Genomic DNA, 22,005 nt, shown 5'->3' on the forward strand with positions numbered 1-22,005 from the left:
GGGTCAAGCTTGCAAGTCCAAAGGTGGTAGAAGAACTGGGAAGGTGCTCCTTCACGGCCTCCGGCAATTACTCTTCTCTGGGTGTCTCCAACCACTCTGGTTCTTTCCTAGAGACTGATAAGGATCTAACCACTCAAAGAAGCCCACTAGAACCACTAAACGATCTGATGCTGGGGCCGAGACTTGACTGTTTTCCTCAGAACATGCTCAGCCCCAAAATGCTCATCAGTGACCCAGCCGTGGATCTTAGCTCCAAGGAAGGCAACCGGGCTATGAAGAGGCAGGGGAGTATCGCTCAGAACCCCCGCCCCACTGGGAGGGCCAATGCTAGACACAATTCTCTTAGCATAAAGGACAAGATTTCTGAATGGGAAGGAAAGAAGGACTTGCCAACTCCCCTGATAGGCAAGAAGGAAGACGGACAGGGAAGCCAAGGGGAATACAAGGCATCTTGTGTCACAGAGATAGTAAGTAGAGACAGTGTGCAGATAAAGAAGGTTGGAGCTAAGAATGCATCAGCCCAGGACCCCAATAGCAAAGAAAACGAAAGAAATGTAGGGACCACAAACGTCAGGGGGCAGGGCACAGAGAGGAGGAGGCAAGACTTGACCGGGAGGGATAGAGATTCAGATCTTAGCATTGTTAGCCTGAGAGAGAAGAAGTTGGGGAAGCCAAAGGTTCAGAAAGATAGCCAATCCGTGCTAAGGCAAGTCAAGAAACTGGAGCAGGTCTTGAAGGAGGAAGCAGCAGATGTGCGTCCCCAGTTACCAGGTACCTATTACTCACCTCACTACTTGCCAGAGAGAGCAGATGAGGGGCTTCATGGGGGTGTGTGTGGCTCTGAGCTTAGCAAGAGACTCATTAACTTGGACTTGGAAGCAAAGGAGCCCTGCTCTGAGACTGTGGAGGAGGGAAAAGGGCCATGCAGGAGGCCTTCGGACCAGAGTCTAGAGAATGTCTACAGGGGGTCAGAGGCATCCCCCTCAAAGCCTTTCATCAACCCACTGCCCAAACCCAGGAGAACTTTTAAACACGAAGGAGAAGTGGATGAGGAATGGAGCCGGACCCCCAGCTTCAGGAGGGACAAGAGGAACTTGCCTCCCCTGCCCTCGCTGCCACCCCCACCCCTCCCTTCCTCTCCTCCTCCTTCTGCCGTGAGCAGAAGATTGTGGAATGGAAGGCAGAAAAACAACGCAGATCACAGGTGAGTTAAGTTGCAAAGTGGTGTTCTTCCTATTTATTTCACTTTTCTCATATTCCCCCAAGTATTTTGTGCAGTATTACAACTCTAATGTTCATCGGCAATTGGCGCATTAATAGATTTTTACCTGTGTGGACTCTTCTGTGACATTTAACTCATTAGTGCATTCCTGGTTAGGACCGTTAGCACGTTAACATGCAGTATGAGCACTAACATTATATTGGAGTGTTTGCTGAGCCTGGTAAAGTAACAACTGATGATTGTGTTTGTGTGTTTTACTTTTTTGCTCTCTCTAACGAGGGTGGCAACCATCAACTCTATAAAGGAAGCAGCATAGCATAACGGATGGAGCTCTGTGAAGAATAGAATAGACTAGAAACTCTGCGAAGTTTGGATTTAGTCAAAGGGCTGCACTTGAGAACCTAGAGGGCCACATGTTCTCCACCCCTGGGTTAGAGTTCTGGGTTTGGAGTCAGGCAACCTTCATTCAAATTCTGCCTTAGACCCTTACTAGCTTTGTGTGTTAGTAGGCAGCTCACTTAAACTCTCATTTTCCTCGTTTGTAAAAAGTGGGGATGATCATTTTTATACAACTGTCTTACAAGGTTGTTGAAAGAATGGTCCACAGTGTAAATGTTGTAAAGAACAAAATGTCAATACAAGCACAGTCTCTTAAGTTTATTGATTTCCATTATTATTATAATTTATTCATTCATTATAACTGGATCTTCTTTCTAGCTTTTTAAAGCTAGATTATCTAATTCTATCTCTATAATACCCCTGTGACTTCGCTAAGGGAGGCATTATTAGTGTGCTCATCTAAGAAAAGAGAAAACTAAGATTCTGAGAGGTGAGGTGACTTTGGGGAGGAGTCGGGATTTGCCCTTGGGTCTCTCAGTTCCTACTCATCGCTCTTCTGAATCCTTTAACAAAGTCACCTTAAGTCGTAAATGGTTGTCACAGCTAGAAAAGACCTTAGAAATCATCTAGTCTCCCTCTTAATTGTACAAATGGGGTTGTGGTCATTATAAATATTTTTGAAATTTTAAAATAAAGTATGTAGGATAAAAATGAATTTTAAAATGTGTCCCAAAATAAAGTCATCACCTTGAAAACAGGAATATTTCTCAAATGCTTTGAAATTTAGTTTGTCCTCTGATTGTTCATGAATAAATAGACCAGTTGTGCTCTTGTGCGTAGTATTTCCACTAGTCTGGAAACATTTATAAAATTTCATTGACTTGAGGCTGGTTCCCAAGCCAATAAAAGGATGACCCTACACTGACACTGCTGGAAAGAAGCCAGCATCAGCCATAGAGGGAGGAGAAGGAGCAGTGGACAGAGTACCGGGCCTGGCGTCAGGAAAATCTGGCTCAGATTTGGTCTCAGAGGCTTACTAGCTGTGTGATCCTAGGCAAGTCACTTGATCTCTCTTAGCCTCAGTTTCCTCCTCTGTAACATGGGGATAATTGCAAAACCAAACTCCTAGGTTTGTTGTGAGGATCAAGCGAGTTGACATATATAAAGCACTTTGTAAACCTTAATTGTTCGGTTGTTTTAGTCGTGTCTGACTTTTCGTCATCCCATTTGGGGTTTTCTTAGCAGAGATACTGGGGTGGTTTGCCATTTCCTTCCCTAGTTCATTTTCTGCATGAGGAAATGAAGGCAAATGGGGTTAAGTGGCTTGCCCGGGGTCACGCAGCTAGTAAGCATCTGAGGCTGGATTTGAACATGGGAAGATGAGTCTTCCTGACTCTAAACCCAGCCCTCTAGCAGGAGATTAGAGGGAAAGAACGCAGAACAGATGAAGACAACCTCCTTTATGGTCCTAGATGACCTCTTATTATCCATCCATTCTGCTTGACAAGCCCACTGGTGAAGTACTCTACCTGATATGCGGTTCTCTAATGCCTAGCGTCCCCATGGCACACGTACAGGGTGTCCCAAAAGTCTCAGTTCAACTTGAAGCAATTAAAATGTTAAAATGAACTAAGACTTTTGGAACATCCTGCGTAATGCTATATCCTAGTGATTTGTGTATGTTGTATTGTATTCCTTTCTTAAACAGTGAATAGTGAATAGTGAATGTATAAGAGAAGAGTAAACCAAATGTTTCATGTGGTCTGATGAGAGAAGGATCATTATTAATTGGAGAGAAATCAGAGAAGGCTTCATGAAGGAGGTGGCATATGAGCTTGGCCTTAAAGGACAAGTCCAATTTCAATAAATAGTCTCTTAGGTGATGGAGGGGGGAGTTGGGGTTAGAAGACATTGACAGCGCTAGCAAACTCATGGAAGTCAGATCAGCAGTGGAATCTAAGTGTCCGTGTGGTGTAGTAGGAAAGACCCATATTTAGATCCTGACTCCGGCACTTGCTAGTTGTCTGACTTTGGGCAACTCACTTAACTTTTCTGAGCTTCATTTTCCTAGTCAGGAATAATAATATTTGCAGTCAATCCACAAACATCTATTAAGCACTTACCACGTGCTGAATGTCATGATATGTATTTTGCAAGGCAGTATATATCCTGAAGTCTGGACCCTTAAAGTATGATGTGAATTATTATTTGGAGAGGAATCATGCGAGATAAAACTGGTAATGGATAATGGTGTCAGACTGTAGCGGTCCTTAAGGGAGCTTGACTTTGATTTCATAGACAGTCGGGAGTTATTGGAGGAGAACAGAGCGGTGATCAGACCTGTGCTTAGAAAAGTAGACGTTAGGGGGCAGCTAGGTGGCGCAGTGAGTACAGCACCAGCCCTGGAGTCAGGAGGACCTGAGTTCAAATTCCACCTCAGACACTTGACACATGTACTAGCTGTGTGACCTTGGGTGAGTCACTTAACCCCAATTGCCCTGCCAGAAAACAAACAAGAAAAGTAGACGTTAGATTGGGAGGAGGGAGAATGCAAAGGTGGGAAGAGCCTTGAGGAGGCTTCTGCACCAGTCCAGGCAGGTGGTGATGAAGGAATGTCCCAAAGTGGAGTGGTGAGAATGGAGAGGAGAGCAGGGGGGTATTGCAGATATGGAATAGGTAGATAACTGGATGATCTTTGAGATCTCTCCCAGGTCTAAAGCTATGATCCCATTTTCATAGGACTTGACAAATGATCAGACATGGTGAATTGGAAGGGGGTGGTATGGGGGCGATAAGAAAACAGGTAAAGTAAAATATATTCTACTTTGTATTATACTTATCCAACTATATATCTTTTCTTCCCCTAAAACAAGATAGTAAGTTCCCTGAGGGTAGGGAATATGTTTTATTTTATCTTTGTAATCTCACTGTTTAGTCCAGTGCCTATTCCTAATAATTGAATAATTTTGACATGGTTGATAAATTTTTTTAGGGTTGATAAATTTTTTAACTGAATATATAAAGATGATAGGAGCCCCAAATCTATTCATAGTTTCACCCGTTTCTTCTTGTGGGAAGGCATACATTTTTAGGACAGCTGAATAGAGTTCAAAGTACAGTCAGTGGCTTCAGAACAGAACAAAACTAAGCAGTTTGTATGGGAATCAAGCCTGTAGCCTTGGTTCTCTAGCACTGCACACAAAATAATTTTTGACCATGTTGTCCCATAGACTCTCCCAGAGATCTACACGGTATGCTAAAGTCTTGTATTTTAGGGATATTCACTTGGCAACTATAAGATGGTTGGGTTGGAGAGAAGAGAAACTAGAAGGAGGGAGACCATTGGGAGGTCATTACAATAGTCCAAGAGAGTAATGATGAAGGCTAGAACTAGGCTTGTGGCCTCATGAGTGGAGAGAAGAGAAAGGACATTAAGAACTGTGGTGTGACCATAGCAAAACCACCTGCTATATATTCTCTATGCACTTATATGTGTATTTATTGTCTTTTTTATAGAATGTAAGCTCAATGAGGGTGGAAACTTTCATTTTTGGCTTTATGCCATCCCCACACCCTCCAGTACCTAGCCCAGTGCCTGGTACATAATGTTTACTAGTTGTTTGATAAAGATTTTATAAGGAAGAGTAAGTGTATGACTCAGGTCTCTGCATCTTTAAGTCAATTTTGTTACAGTAGAAATGTGGCCTGCTATAGAAAGTTGTTTGTGAAAGCCAATTGCTTCCTTTTCCGTGTTTACATCAAGAATGTCCTCAATATATATTTTTGGATATGGCCAGTATGGGAATCTATTTTGACTATGCATATTTGTTTTAAAAAAAAAGAATTTTGTTTTTATTCTTTTCTAGTTGGAGGAGCGAAGTGGGAAAGAGAAAAAATGCTTAATAATTTAAAAGGTTTTTAAAAATGCCATCAATACGTTTTTGGTTTATTCTCAGAAACCTACTTTCTTCTGAATTCTCCTATTTCAGATGAAAACAAGACCATCCTTCTAATCACCCAATTTTGCAATCTAGAGCTGCCCTCAGCTCTCCACTTTCCCTTGCTCCACATTTCCAATCAGTTGCCAAATCTTGTCTTTTGAACTCCAAGACATTTCTCACTGACTTCTTACTACTCATGTGACCACTGTCCTCATTCAGGCTCTTATCACCTCTCACCTGGACCATTGTAGTAGTTCTAGATGTTTTGCCTGCCTTAGGTCCCCTCTAGTCCATCTTCTATACATCTGCCAAAATTATTTTATTAAGGTCTAACTATGTCACTCTTTTAGTCAGTAAACTCCAGTGGGTTCCTTGGCACGTTAAGGATAAAATATAAACTCCCTTGTTTGGCGTTTAAAGTCCTTCACAACCTCGTCCAAACCTACATTTGCAGCATTATTATATATTATTCCTCTTCCAGCATTCTACAGGCTGACCAGCTGGCTTTAATGCGCTTCCTCATACATGGCACTCCATCTCCCACCTCCATTCCTTTCCTCTGGCTGTGACCCATGCTTCGAATGCCTTTCCTCTTCATTTTTAACTCTTGAAATCCCTTGCTCCCTTCAAGAAGCAGCTCATACAACATCTTCTACATGCTTTTCCTCACTTCCCTCTTTCCCCCGGACCAGTTGCTAGCTCCCTGCCTCTCAAAACCACCTGCTATGTATTCTCTATGCACTTATATACGTATTTATTGTGTTCTTTATAGAATGTAAGCTCTATGAGGGCGGGAACTTTTCGTTTTTGGCTTTATGCCATCCCCATACCCCTCAGTGCCTAGTATATAATGTTTACTAGTTGTCTGATAAAGATTTTATAAGAGTAAGTATATGAATCAACAACTATTGATATCCTTTCAATCACCTTTTTAAGGGAGTAATATCATCTGTGTTTTTTTTCTCATTCTTTTCATGCTCTTGGGATGATGTGACTTAATGGGGTCTTGTGTCAAGATTTCTGTATACCTGTTTTTAACTTCATTGTTTTCCATTATCACATGAAACAGTACTACTTGTAATCTTCTGCCATATTCCTTTGTAGTGCTTTACAAATGAATTTTTAGTCTCAACTGCCATGGACTGCCGTATCACTTAAAGAAAGAGGCAACTTTGCTGTTTTTGTCAATTACTCATGGCCAGCTCTTCGTCATCCCATTTGGGATTTTCTTGGCAAAGATACTGGAGTGGTTTGCTGTTTCCTTCTCCAGTTCATTTTACAGATAAGGAAACTGGGGCAAATAGGGTTAAGTGACTGGCCCAGGGCCACACAGCTGTTAAGTGCCTGAGATCACATTTGGATCCCCCTGATCCAGGGCCAGCACCCTATCCACTTAGCCACCTTGCTGCCCATAGAGAGACAGCATGGTACAGTAAATAGGGCACTGAACTGAGAATCACAAAAACCTGGTTGAAATCCTGCCGCAAGACCTACTAGCTGTGTGACCCTGCTCAAGTCAGTTCACTTTGCTTTGTCTCAGTTTCCTCAGCTGTGGAACCAAGGGGATTGGACTTGATGGCTTATTATGGTCCCTTCCAGGTCAAAGTCTATGCTCCTACAAAGGAAATGACAGGTTTGCCGGCCAAGGATGTTTCTGAGCTCTTTTGGCTTTCTCGATGGGGCACCTGCTTTATATCAGTTAAATTTTTATGTGAAATGATGATTAACTGAGTCCCTATCTCTGCCTTTTTCCATCCTGCCCCACCCCGCACCCTTTTTAAAGCATCAATGGCTTATTTGAACAAGTCTCACTGAATCTGCTGCACCTTCTTCTCATCTTTAACCTTGCTTCTGATCTGATGTTGATTCTAGCCGTTGCTCGAATTTTGTTGCTGACAAGTCGTTTTTCAGTTGTAGCTGACTCTGGTTGATGTGTTTACTACACAGACAGCTGGCTTTTCATGTTGTTCCTCCATTGGTAATGAATCTTTTCTCATCTACTAAGGTTTATTAAATTTATTTTTTGTGTGTTGTTTGGTGCCCACTATGTTCAATGTTTTCCATCTTTCTTCAGGAAGACAGTATACCTGATATAGAGAGAGATCAGAAATTCATATGTACCCGCAGGAATGGAGAACAAAAGTGACCAAAACCTGCGCTGAGAATTCCAGTCTTGCTCAAAGAAACTCCAGGAGAGTTTTCATAGCCCTAATGTTAGCAATCTAGAACAAAATGCTAGGTGAGAGGAATTTGCCCACTTTGACCCAAATACATTGGCATAGGGGAGTTGCCCCGAGGTGGAAACAAATCAGTTCAAAAGACAGATTTGACCTAAAGCAGGGGTTCCTAACATTTTTTTTTCCTCCAGCCTCTTTCAGCAACCAAAATAGAAAGTGTTGTGAAGCCCCAGGGTAAATTAATATATTACCCATGATACTCTTTTAGATTTATTCACTAAGTGCTTACAGTAACTTCAGTGATAACTTTTGTCCCCCAAAACTCCAAATCACGCAGAAACAACCTTTAATGCATCACACATGCTTGTTGTTGCAGAGGAAAAATAAATTTATAACATAATTGGGTAATGATTTATTGCCCAAGATGCCATTAAAGCATATTTAGCGATCATCCTCATGAACTCCTTAATCTAAGGTCCTTTCACTGCGATGGCTGCTGAAACCAACAAGATGAAATTTAACAGAGAGAAATATGAAGTCTGAGGTTTAGGCTTTAAAAAATTGCAAAAGCATAGAGTAGGGGAGACCCGAGAACTTTATATGGAAAACTAGGAGATCCTTAGTTGACCAGAGCTCATTATGAGCCAGTAGCTTAAAACAGCTGCTAAAAAAATTAATTATTTGGAGCCCAGAATTTAAAAAAAGATGAATGTTAAAAAATTTGTTTTACATATAATTGAGAAAAAGAAAATAAAAATTAAATGTAAAAAAATTAAAGTTAATTTAGACTAAATCAGTACTTCAATGGGTCTACCATCTCTCTGGCTTTTAGTGTGCATCACAACCCATCTATGCCTTCTAACAGCATGTGATGCTTGTTCATGCACTTCCATAGAAGGTCTGTGCATCATAGTGGAGACTTTCCTCTAGGCCGTTTTTAACATTTCATGAATATCATCAGTCAGTGTATCGCTTTAGTGATCTATCTGTGATCTCTTGGTTTTGCTCTCTGACCAGCCTGTCTCCTTTTTTGATTCTGTATGTCCCTGAGGATCTCTATTCTTGGCCACTTCTTGCATGTAGACCATTCTTAGTAATATGCTTCCATTTATTTACAGCTACCGTGTCTTTTTCTACTATTCTTCTGGTCATCTACAATTTTGAGACTTTTGGAGATTGTGAGTGTTTCATGATTTGCTACCATATGAAATAAGTGGGAGAATTTTGCTGTTAAAAAGATGGATTTTAAAAGAAGAACATATATATGTATATATATATACATATACATGTATTTATGTATGTATACATACACGCACAAAATTCCTACTTTAATTTAGGTAAAAATACAAACAAACTTAGATTAAATACAATGACCTAGAGAATAGAAAAAAATACTTCCCTCTTTAGGGGATTAAAGGCATAAAATGTCACATACACTGTCAGATACAGTTGCTGTTTTGGGTCATTTTTGCTTAAACGGTTTTGCTTTGTTATATAGGAGGGGTCCACAGATGAGTTTAGAGCAGGGATAATACAAAATAACTATAATACAAAATAATAAAAGACATCGACAATTTTTTTAGGAGACCTATTTTCATGTTGGGGAAGATTGCAAATGCTACACAGTTTCCCCAATAAGATCCCTCCAACTCTCTTCCTCCTTTTCAGTCTGTGCCTGTCCAAGATACATGTACTGTTGGACCAGCTCAAATTATATGTAGTAATGGACTAGCTGCAAGTCAGAATCTGGATGGTGCATTTTTTCATCCCCTTGATTTTGCCTGTGCATATTCTTATTAATAACGATAATAGTTAATATTTGTATAGCACTTAATATGTGCTAGGCACTGTGGTAAGCAAGTGCTTTATGATGATCAACTCATTGGATCCTCACAACAACCCTGGGAGGCAGGTGCTATTATTATTCCATTTTACAGATGAGGAAACCAAGGCAAAAAAAAAAATGAGAGAGACTGACTTGCCCAGCATCACACAGCTTGAAAGAGTCTGAGGCAAATTTGAACTCAGATCTTCCTGACTGCAGTCTCGGAACCACATTCACTGTGCCACCTAGCTGCCCCATGTTCCTAGGCCAATTTCTTTTCAGTGACTATTGTTCCATCATCATTAATATATGTGTGTGTGTGTGTATATATATATATATTTTGCAATGCACTTTCCCAGATTTGCTTTATCTTAACTTTTTACTCTTACTATATGCAGCAATTCACCATTTTCTCGTAGTTCCTTCTGTTCTCCAATAAACTCACGTTTTCCATGCAACTGGGGGGACTTTGGCCAATTGGAGTAGTTTTTTGTTCCCTGCTACCTTCTTTATCCTCTGATACTTCAAAAGGCTTGCCACCAATACTAGTTCCCTTACGTATCTCTGAAACCTCTTTGCCAAATCCACATTTTGCCGTCTGCTTGTTTCCCTGAATAAATGGTAGCCCAGAAGTTTTATCTGTTAGTACTTTGAGCCTTTCTCTGATTTGGGAGTTTTAGAGGAAATTGCATCCAGTTCTTTAGATGCTTCTGATTCTTTAATGAGATTCAGTCCTTCGCTCAACTCTCCAGTTATTTATCGATGAAGATTCGAGGGGCAATTGATGTAAATTTTGAGCCCTCTCAAAATTTTCATCTCAAAAGATATCAAAACCACTACACGGAACACTAATACTATTCCTGCTGCTGCCATCAACAAAAGTAAAAATAGCAAACATTTATTTAACGCATTAAAGTTTGCAAAATGCTTCCTATGCATCATCATCTCCCTTAATCCTATAACCTTGTGATGTAGGTGCAATTATTATCCCCATTTTACAGATAGGTAATATAAGGCTGATAAAGGTCAAGTGACCTGGCCCGGAATCACATAGCTAGAGAAGCAGTATTTGAACTCATTTTCTCCTAACTACAAGTCCAGCACTCTCTACTCACTGAGCTACCCAGCTGTTGATGGGTTTTGTTCATGTCTGAGACTCTATGGAAGCTTTAGGGACAGATGACCCAGAAGATCATAAGGGTTGCCTTGAGATTAAAATGAACTTCAAGGTCACATACACATATTTGCAACAATTACTCTTCTAGTATTGGACCCAACTGGAATGGCTTTAGATGCCCAACTTCAAGAATTGCCCTGGATTGACAGAGTATATAATTCAGTCAAAAGGCACTCGGGTCTTCTTTTTGTCCAATCTCTAACAAAGTTTGCTTTTAGATTTTTAATAACATAAGAGTAGCTAACAGAGGCTTCCTTTAACACTTTACTATCTCTTATTTACATTTACTCCTCTTAGCAGCTGGAATTCCTGAAAGGAGTCCTTTTAAGCAGTAACAACAACCAATACAACCCACAGGATTACCATCCACAAGGCCAGAAGTAGTTAGAGCAGGGGGGTCTTAACTTTTTTTGTGTTACAATCCCCCTTGGCAGTCTAGTGAAGCCCACAGACCTCTTCTCAGAATCATGTTTTTAACTGCATGAAAAAAATTCATTGGGTTTCAAGGGAAATCAGTTATATCGAAATGCAAAGTATTTTTAAAATCAAGTTCACAGACCTCAGGTCAAGAACTCCCGGTTAAGAGTGAGAGACGATAGCATTCAGGGACGGCCTCAAGGCCACAGGGCCACAGGTTCCCCACCCCTGGCATAGATGGTCAAGATTTGATTGTAGTTACAAAATACTCCATCTGATGTCTAAAGTACTTGAATGTATGGATGGAATAAATAGTTGAATGAATAAGCATTTATTAAGGCCCTGTGTGCTTAATGCGGGGGATTAAAAATACCAAAACAAAGCTGGTCCCTGCCCTCAAGCTTCTGTTCTAGTGGGGGGAAATAACCTCTTATAGGGAGTGGTGACTCATGAAGGGTACTTGGGTTACCTAGATGCTTTGTGGAATCACCAGCCCTTTCTGATAGCAGTGGCCAGGGTAATTGGCTTATGGTTCCAGAACTGGACGGGACTTGGGAGGGTAAAGGTGCCTGTCAAGAAGAAGATGGGGGCAGGTGCAGGGAGAGTAAAATGAAGCACACCTGGAGCCAATTATTGGGAATTAGGAGTGTGTGAGGTCAGCATAGGAAAGATAGGTCTGCTTCAAGAAGAGTGGTAGCAACTCCAGATCTCTTCCTGTGGGGAAAGTACAGATATATGCGGATGGATATTCCACCTAAATCCCTCCCAAAAATTTGGTGAAGGAGCTGAGGAACAGCTAGCTACAGTGGGGTAGAAGAAAGATCCCTACATTCCAGTGATTGCCTGTTACTTATTAGTTTGTGACTTTGGGTAAGCTCTGGCCTCCAAGATTCAGCATAGTGGAGGGTGTGGAGAGCTGGCTTCTGAGCCAGGGAGAGTTGTGTTCAAGTCCTACCTGGGACTAGTATTGGGTGGGTGACCCTGGGCAAATCACTTAACTTTTCGGTTCCCCAGCCAACTCTTTAAGACTTAAAGTTGCAGAGCAGGTATTGATCCGGTGGTGGTAGAGTTTTTCATGAGCTTTCTATGTCCGTTTCCTCTGCAAATTTCCAACCTGCAAACCCTGAATGCTAATCCTTATACTATTTACTTCACAGGCCTGTTGTGCAGATCAAATAAAAGCATTCATAAAACAAACTGTAACCATAAAGGTTACTTTTCCTAATTCAACAAGCCTTTATTAATAGCTCACTGTGTGCATGGTATATAAAATGCTAGTCAGCTATTATTATTTATGTACAGGCTTTGGGAATATAAGCCCCTCTAATCTCCTGTACCCCTTCATATAATAAATCATGATATCCAGGCCAGTCTTGAGCTCAGAGGTAAATACTTGCCTGCAGGAAGTGAGGATAATTTATGTGCATGTGTGTGTATACATATATACACATAAATACACACACATACACACACTATATATATATATATATATATATATATATAGACATACATAAAATGACAGGTATGTAGAAAAGATACAGTTTACTTTAAGAAGTGGTTTTTAGTGGTTCTCTTCCTTGATCTAGCTCAAATCCAATCTCTTCTCCATCCGGATCCCTTGCCTAGTTACCCAAGAAGAGCATTCTCAGTTTCTCTATCAGAGTCTACCGTCAGATGCCTGAAAAGCCGCTTCTTTTACGAATTTTAAATCTGTATCTTATCTAAAACTCTTCTCTCTTTTAAAAAATTATAATTTCCTGACCTTCCCACATCTCTGAGACTGAGCGGATCTAGATGCCACTGTTTTCTAGAATCAAGAGGGTGACCAGTCTCTTCTGGGCAAAAGAAAGAGGCATCTTCTGTCCATCTGAACAGCTGGCCCCATGCTGCAGCAAGATATCTCGTCCATTCAGTACAAACAGTAGAACATGGGTCATCACAAGTCACATTGGTGCCAGAAATACAGCAGGACATAATGTGCCTCTGTAAAGAGCTAGGCAGTGATTTCAACATACCTATTTCCCTCCGAGGGGGCAGCTAAGTGGTACAGCGGATAGAGTTCCGGCCCTAGAGTCAGGAAGATCTGAGTTGAATTTGACCTCAAACACTTTCTAGCTGTGTGACCCTGGGTAAGTCACTTAACCTCGTTTACCTCAATTTTATTACCTATAAAATAAACTGGAGAAGGAAAAGGCAAACCGCTTTAAGTCTTTGCCAAGGAAACCCCAAATAGGGTCATGAAGGGTTGGGTGCAACTGACTGATTAAACAACAACAAATTTCTAAGTTTGAAGCTTGGTGCCGATGACCAGAGGGGAAAGGAGACCCCTGCCAGTACTCACAGTCAGGTATCCCTCCTTGTCACCGTTCCTTTCCAGTCCATTCCCAGGATGTTATCAATAGTAGAAAAACCAGGAAGCTCGAATCTCTTGCCAATTCAGTTGTAGCCTAACACAGGATCCTCCCCCTGGGGTGTAAATCATGCTGCATTGGGAGTCAAAGGACGCGGGTTCAAATGTTGGCTCAGTTATTTATGACATAGGTGACTTCGGGCAATTTGTTTAAACTCTCTAGGCCTGGGCTCCTCAATTCAAATCAGTAAATCAGTACAAATAAAATCAAAATAAAATCCCCAAAATTAGGGCTTGGGTAGGACTAGACGATTTCTGAGGCTACAAATCAAGCGCTAAACCTAAGGAAACTCTATGTTGATGGTCACCCCTAACTCTTCTGATTAATGCTCTCCAGAGCAGCCCCACCATCCCAGCAATCATTCTGCTCTGGGAAATCAGTGCCTTTATCTGCCTGTTAGGAAGACCGTCAAATTGCCATTCCCACAATTTTTTCTTCGTTTCCCTACAATCTGCTCTTTCCAGGTTTCCAGCAATTGCTTTAAACTCTGTTTTAAAGCCAAAACTAGAATTGCTTAGTCTCAGTCCAAAGTTTAAATTTTTCTTGGCTAGCTTGACACCAGCTGGGTTTGAGGAATTTGGAGTTATTGAGGGTTATTTTGTTTCATTTTTTTTTAAAGATGAGGTGGAGAGGGAAGGAGAGAAAAGTAAGGAATCTACTTTTTACTCTTTTAAAAAAAAATTATTCTAACATTTGTCTACAGTCCTATCTCTTAAAAATGGCTGTAGCTCATAAGCCCCAAATTTGGCAGGCCTACAGGTTTCTCTGATGCAGGAAAACCAAGCCAAGTTTGAAGAGAGAAATGATTAAGGATTTTGAGTTTATGGAGGTTTAGAATTACAGGTCTGGGCTATGTACTTTGGAGAATGTCTGAAACTTATTTTCTTAGGCTGATTAATCTGTTTTATCAATCACCAAACCAGTCCACTTGACCATGACTTCCTTCTTCCTTTTTTGTCCTTTTTTCCTTCCCACTTACCCTCTTTTCCTCTCTGTCTCTGTCTCCCTATTTCCTCTCTCCTCCCCTTCCCTGATCCTTTGCCGTTCCTTTTTCTGTCTTTCTCTCTCTTCTCCACTCTCTTTACTCTCCTTGCCTTCCATACCTCCCTTTTCTTCTTCTACCTCGCTCCCTCTCCCTTCCCTCTTCCTTTTTTTTCTTCTTCTTCATTTCTATGAAATCCCAGGAAATTAAATGCAAGAACTCTTTCCTCAAAACCAGGATGGGAAATGAAAGCCTCAAAATATCAGGAAATTCCAGAGAAGATAAGGCTACCCCTGCAGCATTGGCTTCATTGTACATATTTTATGGCATACATACATTTAATAATATTGAAAGGAATGAGTAAAAGGCCACATTTAACAAGAACAAAAAAAAAAGGCCCCCTTCCACCAAAATATTCCCACGTGTAGGGATGCTAAATAAACATGTGTCTACACAGAAGCTGCTTTTACTCAATTAGATATCATTCAGGGGTTCTTAACTTTGGGTCTGTGAACTTGGTTTTTAAATATTTTGATAACTATATTTCAGGATAATTGGTTTCCTTTGTAACCCTATGTCTTTTATTTTATGCATTTAAAAACATTCCTGAGAAGGCACAGATAGCCAATGAGGCCCATGATGCCAAAAAAAGGTTAAGAACCCCTGGTTTAAGTTGAATTCACAACTGCATCGTCATTTTATTTGAATAACTATAAATGAGTAAAATATACAATGAAAATTGAATGCACAACTTCATTGTTATTTTAATTTACCTTAAAATAAATATATAGCCTGGTTGATCTTTTTTAACTGTTGCTTTGGTGACCTGTAAATACAGCTTTATTTTGAGGACTTGAGAAATTTCTGAGGCCATAAAATGTTAGGTTATTTCTGGGCTGACTTCTGAGGGTTATGAGATATTAGTTATTTCTGTACTTTCTGTACATTTTTTGCTCTCATCCACATCCCAATCAGCAATAATATAATCTGTCAATAAACATTTATTAAGTACCATGTGCCAAATACTAAGGATTCAGAGCTATAATAAAACAGCCCCTGCCTTCCACCAGCTTATGTTCTATCACAAGAAACGATACCTATACATAGAAATATGCATACATACATGGGTGGGTGTGTATATGCATCTCTGTGTGTGTGTGTGTGTGTGTGTGTGTGTGTGTATTTCACATAACGAAGCAGTGACTTGCTCTGACCCTGTCTCTTTCAGCCCAGATGCTCCATCTCCCTCTCCAGGTTTAGGATACTCTGATGGTTTGGGGTACGTCTTTTTCTCTGATGCTGTCTGCTCAAGCCTCCGTTAGCTGTGCCCTCCTATTTAAGGGTTCCAATAACTAGCACCCCAATTCCATTTAACTGTTAACTTTGGGTAGTTTTTTATAAAGGAACGTTTACTTCAAAGAGAAAGCAAGAACAAATGTACATCTGAGTGAAGATTCAAGCGTAGTTTTTCACTTGAATTTTCTTGCTTTTTTTTGCAACGCAGCTAATATGGAAATATGTTTTGCATGACTTCACATGTATAATTGATATCATGTTGCCTGATTTCTCAATGGGTGGGGGAGGGGTAAAGAGAGAGAAAGAATTGGGAACTCAGATTCTTAAAAACATAAAGTATAATTCAGAGAAGAGGAAGAAGAAAAAAGAAGAAGAAGAAGAAATAATAATAAAATACCAACATTTCCCCTAGCATACGGCAGCCTCTATCTCTAGGTCTCTGGGTGGGAGTTGGGGGTATGTGAATTATGCTGACAAGTTAGCTCTGTTCCCAAGCAGCATTGGTCCCATCAAACTTAAATCCCAAGGTAGAATAGCCACAAACTTCTGCTGGGCAGGAGTCCCCCCCCGTCATTCCATGATTGCTTCATTCTGGGATGGCTGCAATACCCAGTCTGGACTCCTAGATTCCTTTGGCTCATGATCCCAAACTTTGAAATCCCCAAGGTTGGAGACTCTACTTTCTGCACCCAAGATAAAAAATGAACAAAAAGGCCAAGGACCCAGGCCTGTTCTCGGGCCCTTCTCTCTCATGTGTTCTTACTAGCCATGAACGAAGGGAATCACCTTGCTCCCTTATGTAGCAAAGTAATGGCTCTAGCTGACTCAAGCCAATTGGTAGACGTGGATAGTTCCAGCTATACAGGCAAAAGAAAAATCTCCTCTCAACCATGTTGTAGGTTAAACAGAACTACAGTTATCTCTCCCACACTGAGGGGGTTAGGGGTGTGATGCCCCTGCGATCTGGAAAATCCACGTAAAATTTTTTGCCCTCCCCACTTTTGTACCAGAGAAGTCTGAATTATTATGGTATTAAAAGATAAAATATGTTGATGTTATAATCATATATTTTCTGCATTTCTAAGTTTCTAAACTTTTTCTGTCGTTTGCATTGGCCTTCATGTATCATTGGGACTTCTGCAAAACTCCCCCAAAAATTCCCATTTAATTTCTTATGCTGACCTGCAATATATCGAAACTGTGATGGGGAAGGTCACGATGTGGAAAGAATAAGTGTAGTTACAGGATGTCCATGCATGCTCTAGTCTTCATGATTCTTCTAGAAGCAGCTCCTGCTACCCTACCAATAGAGATACCATCTTAACAAGCTGTAGGGTATGCAAATACACCAGACCCCCATTACACACAAGGTAATTGTTTACTGGGAAGAGGCGAGGCACTAGCAGCAGGTGGAGGGTCAGGAAGAGAACCATGTAGGATGTGGTACTCAAGTTGAACTTTGAAGAACGCTAGGGAAAGAAGTAATGGAAAGACCATTAGACCCCTGTGACTTGATGTCAGAAGACTAAGATTTGAATTCTGGCTCTAGCTTTCAAGTCCAGTAACCTAAATAAATTATGGCATATGAATGTAATGGAATATTGTTGTGCCATAAGGTGAGACAAAGTGGATAAAAGACTTATACAAACTGCAGAATGAAGTACACAGAACCAGTAGAACGAATGATATTATAACAACTTATAAAAACGGACAAATTAGAAAGACTTGAGAATTCTGATGAGGACAATGACCAACCCTAATTCCAGAGGACTTAAAATGAAGAATGCCACCGACCTCCTTACAGCAGTACAGATAGACTAAATATGCAGAATGAGTTACATATCTTTGGACTTGGCTGATGCGGGCATTTGCTTTGCTTGGCTATGCACAATTGTTATAAGGGTTTTGTTTTTCTTTGAGGGAAGGGGAAGGTGGGAAAAAAATGCTTGTTAATGGAAAACAATTTTAATTTTAAATAGGTCAAGTAATCTTTTATGAGCCTCAATTTCCTCACCTGTAAAATAGGGACAATATTACTTGTACCACCATGGACTAGATGACCTGATGTCCCTTCTAGCATTAGTGCTATGCCCTTAGGCTCTTGGGTGGTTATTATATAAATTGTTCTCTTGGTTCTGTTTACTTCACTTTGTATCCATTTATATAAGTATTGCCTAGTTTCTCTGAAACTATCCCCCTCATCATGGTACAATAATATACCATTATATTCATATACATATAATTTCTTTACATTAATATAATTTGTTCAGCCATTTCCCATTTGATGGGCATGCCCATCATTTCCTGTTCCTATTTCTACTACAAAAAAACAACTGCCAAAATTTTTTTTTAACCTATGGGTCCTTTTCCTGCTTTTCTTTTATCTTTGAAGTATCTGTGGGTCAAATGGCATGTACAATTAATGACTTTTGGGGCCTAGTTCCAAACTGTTTTCCAGATTGACTGGACCAATTCACAGCTCCAGCAACAGTGCAATGACGTGCCTATTTTCACACAACTCCTCTGACACTTGTCATTTCCCCTTTGTCCCCCCAATCATCTTTAATTGCTATTTTTTAAAAGTCTTTCTCCTCTCCAGTCTACTGTCTGCCTCCCCAGAGCTGTCCAAGTGATTTTCCTAAAGCATGCTTCTGACTTTGTCACTCCAGTGACTCCCTAGTACCTCCAATGTCCAATACGGTCACCTCTTTTTGTCATTTAAAGCCCTTCACACCTGGTGTGTCATATTAGACAGTAAGCTTCATGAGGGCAGGGACTCTTTTTTGTATTCTTGGCGCTTAGCACAATGTGTGGCACATAGTAGGCACTTAGTAAATGTTTACTGACTGCCCAACTCAGGCTCCAGCCTATCTTTCTAGCCTTATTATATTGTACTCTCTATCACAGACTGTATTGTCCAGATAAACTGGCCTATTTGCTCTTCCTTGCAGATGACACTCCATCTTTCCATCTCTATATCTTTACAAAGGTTGTCCCTTATGTGTAGAATACATTCCCCCTCACCTTAGTTTTTTTTTTTTTTAGAATTCCTGTTTCCTTCACAGCCAAACAGAAGCACCATCCATCACCATCTACATTAGGATTTTCCTGGCTGTTCCCCACCCCCCCAAGCTGGGGCCTCCCCTCCCTCCCTCACTGCAGTTGCCTCGTATTGATTTTTTACATATTGTGAATATACTTACAGGTGTACATGTTGTTTCCCCCTTAATAGAACATCAGCTCCTTGAAGGCAGGGACTGGTTTAATTTTGTCTTAGTATCCCCAGAACCTAGGGCACTGCCCCCCACATAATTAGTTGGTTATTGTCCTTTGTGCTCAGAGAGGACCAAAAGGACATCACTGTGTCAGAGTCAAGGTGCAGCGTGTTCAGCTGGCTGATCAGAACAATAAAAGCTCGGAAGGCTCTACTAGACAAATAGTCCATAGGAACATTTGGAGTGGATATATCTCTAAACTTGTGCGTCTCATGTTTCTTTTGAGCTACCGCAATTCTGCTTTGTTCACAGAGCACAGTGCCTTCTTTGATACAGGCACGCCATGCTGGGTAGCGCTGTGCCATTGTCTCCCATGTCTCACAATCAATATCAAAGTTCTTCAGAGAGACCTTGAGAGTGTCCTTGTATAGTGATACTTCTGACTTCCATGTGAGTGCTTGCCTTGTGTGAGTTCTCTGTAAAATAGTCTTTTAGGCAGACGTACCATCTGGCATTCAAACAACGTGGCCAGACCTTTGGAATCATGCGCTCTGCAGTGGAGTTTGAATACTTGGCAGTTCAGCTCAAGAAAGGACCTTAGTATCCGGGACTTTATTTTGCCAAGTGATCTTCAGAATCTTCCTAAGACTGTTCAGATGGAAGTGATTCAGTTTCCTGGCATGGTGCTGATGTACTCCTAGGGTCTCACAGGCATGCAATAGTGAGGTCAGTGAGATGGCTTTGTAAACTTTCAGTTTAGTGGGCAGCGTAATAGCTCTTCTCTCCCACACCTTCCTTCAGAGTCTGCCAAACACAGAGGTACTCTGGCAATGCCTGTGTCAACTTCAACATCCATGTGTACGTCCCTGCAAAGTATACTGCCAAGTAAGTGAACTTATCCCCAGCGTTCAGAATTTCTCCATTCGCTGTAACCAGTGGTTCCATGTACAGATGGTACAGTGCTGGCTGGTAGAGAACCTTTGTTTTCTTGGTGTTAATTGTCTGACCAAAGGCAAAGAATCAATCCATAACGTTAGTACAGTAAATATAGTAGCTGACCTTGATGCCATTTTCATTCTCACTAAAGGCATCTGACAACATTGCTGAAAACATCTTGCTAAAAAACATGGAAACAAGCACACAGCCCTACTTCACTCCATTGGTGACTGGGAAAGTGCCAGAGAATCGTCCATTATCCAGAACCTGAGCAAGCAAGGAATTGGCACACAATACTGATGAACTTCACTAGGCAACCAGATTTTGCCATGATCTTCCACAAGACCTCACAACTGACAGTATCAAAGGCCGATCAGCTCAGTGAACATTGTGTACAGACCTCTGTTCTGTCCCTGGCATTTCTCCTGGAGTTGTGGAGCAGCTAACACCATATTGACTATTCCTCAGCCCTTTCAGAAGCCACATTGGCTCTTGGGTAGATGACCATCTTCCAGGTGAAGGATCAACCTATTAAGGAGGACTCTGGCAAGAATCTTGCTGGCAGTGACCAAGAGAAAGACCCTTATGATTGTCACAGGACAACCTATTTCCCTTTACTTTATAGAGATGGACAGTGGAGGCATCCTTAAACTCCTGAGGGATAACCTCCTCTTGCCATATAACCTGGAAAATTTCAGCCAGCTTTTATATGGGCAGTAGACCCCCTGCCTTGTGAATCTCAGTTGGAATAGAATCAGTACCAGGCACTTTGCCACACAAGAGGAGCCTCACGGCATTCAAAATCTCTTCTTCAGTTGGAAGTCTGGCTAGAGAAAGATTGACTTCAATCTGAGGTAAATGGTCAATGGCCCCAGCGTTGATTGAAGCCAGTCTGTTGAGAACACTATGGAAGTGTTCAGCCCATCTCTCCAGGATCATGTCCTTATCACTAATCAATGTGGCTCCATCAGCACTGAGTAGTTAAGATGCGCCATAAGTCTCTGGCCCATAAATAGCCTTTAGGACATCATAAAAGCACTTTGGGTTGTTACTATCAGCATAAAATTGAATTTTATCTTTCCACCTTTGGTCTCTGCCTGCCACTCAATTCTTACCTATGGTTCCAAAAAGCTGTAGCATTCACACTGGCCACACCCCAGTAAACCATTTCAGCAGGCAGGCTAAACAAGATTGAGGGTAACTGAGGGGCCTCAGATTCCTTCGTAAGTTAAGGAGCTGACTACTCTGATGGAATAAGCAGATGTGAACAATTTGATCCAATGGGCTGTGAAGGTGGCGGAAGCAGACACCGTGGAGTACTTAGAGCTTGGTTAGACATTGAAGATTCTAAGCCATCACCAGTCAAGGAAGACCTAAGTAAAAATAGGACCTTAGACACTTACTATCTTACACTATGCAAGTCACTAACCTGTTTGCCTCAGCTTCCGCATCTGTAAAAAATGAGCTGAAGAAGAAAATGGCAAACCCCTCCAATATGTTTACCAAGAAGACCCTAAAAAATGGTGTTCCAAAATTTGGAAATCTTTTTGTTTATATAGAGACTTGCATCGTACCTGTATTTATTGTAGTGAAATTTAACCTATACCAATGTTTGTGCTTCTGTAAGTTTTGGGGTCCAAAGTTTAATGATAAAAAAAAAAAGAATCAAGGCTTTCTTGATCCCTTAGCAGACTGAGTGCATACTCTTAAACATTGCCAATGCAATTGTTCAAAGTCCTTCTTGAAGTGGTGGCAGTTCTCTACTTCTGAACACTTACTTTACAAAAGACCCATACATACAGATGGCTTTGCTTCCCACCTGGAGAAAGGGAACTATCAGAACTGGAGGAGTCCAAACCCTCCATTTTACAGATGAAGGAACTGAAGCTCAGATGGGTGAACATCCCATCCAAAATCAGTGGAAGAGCTGAGGCTCAAACACCGGTTTTATAGCTCTGATTCTAATGGTTTTTGACTAGTTAGGGTATGAACCTCCTCTTGACTTCACCATCCCTATAACTTTCTGACCCAAAGTGCCCTTCCCTGTCTACTACCCCTCCTGTACAT

General features: G+C 41.0%; 1 protein-coding gene across 2 annotated transcripts in view; it reads left to right on the top strand.

The window, feature by feature from the left end:
* The window catches only part of DENND2A (DENN domain containing 2A), a 120,863-nt gene that overhangs the window by 44,259 nt on the left and 54,599 nt on the right, over positions 1-22,005 (top strand). For both annotated transcript variants that reach the window (XM_036761772.1, XM_036761770.1), the window contains one exon: positions 2-1,204. In XM_036761772.1, the coding sequence (XP_036617667.1) occupies positions 168-1,204 (1,037 nt within the window). In that variant the 5' untranslated portion in view covers positions 2-167. The remainder of the gene's footprint in view (position 1; positions 1,205-22,005) is intronic.

This window comes from Trichosurus vulpecula, chromosome 5 (genome assembly GCF_011100635.1).
Source record: "Trichosurus vulpecula isolate mTriVul1 chromosome 5, mTriVul1.pri, whole genome shotgun sequence".
NCBI lineage: Eukaryota > Metazoa > Chordata > Mammalia > Diprotodontia > Phalangeridae > Trichosurus > Trichosurus vulpecula.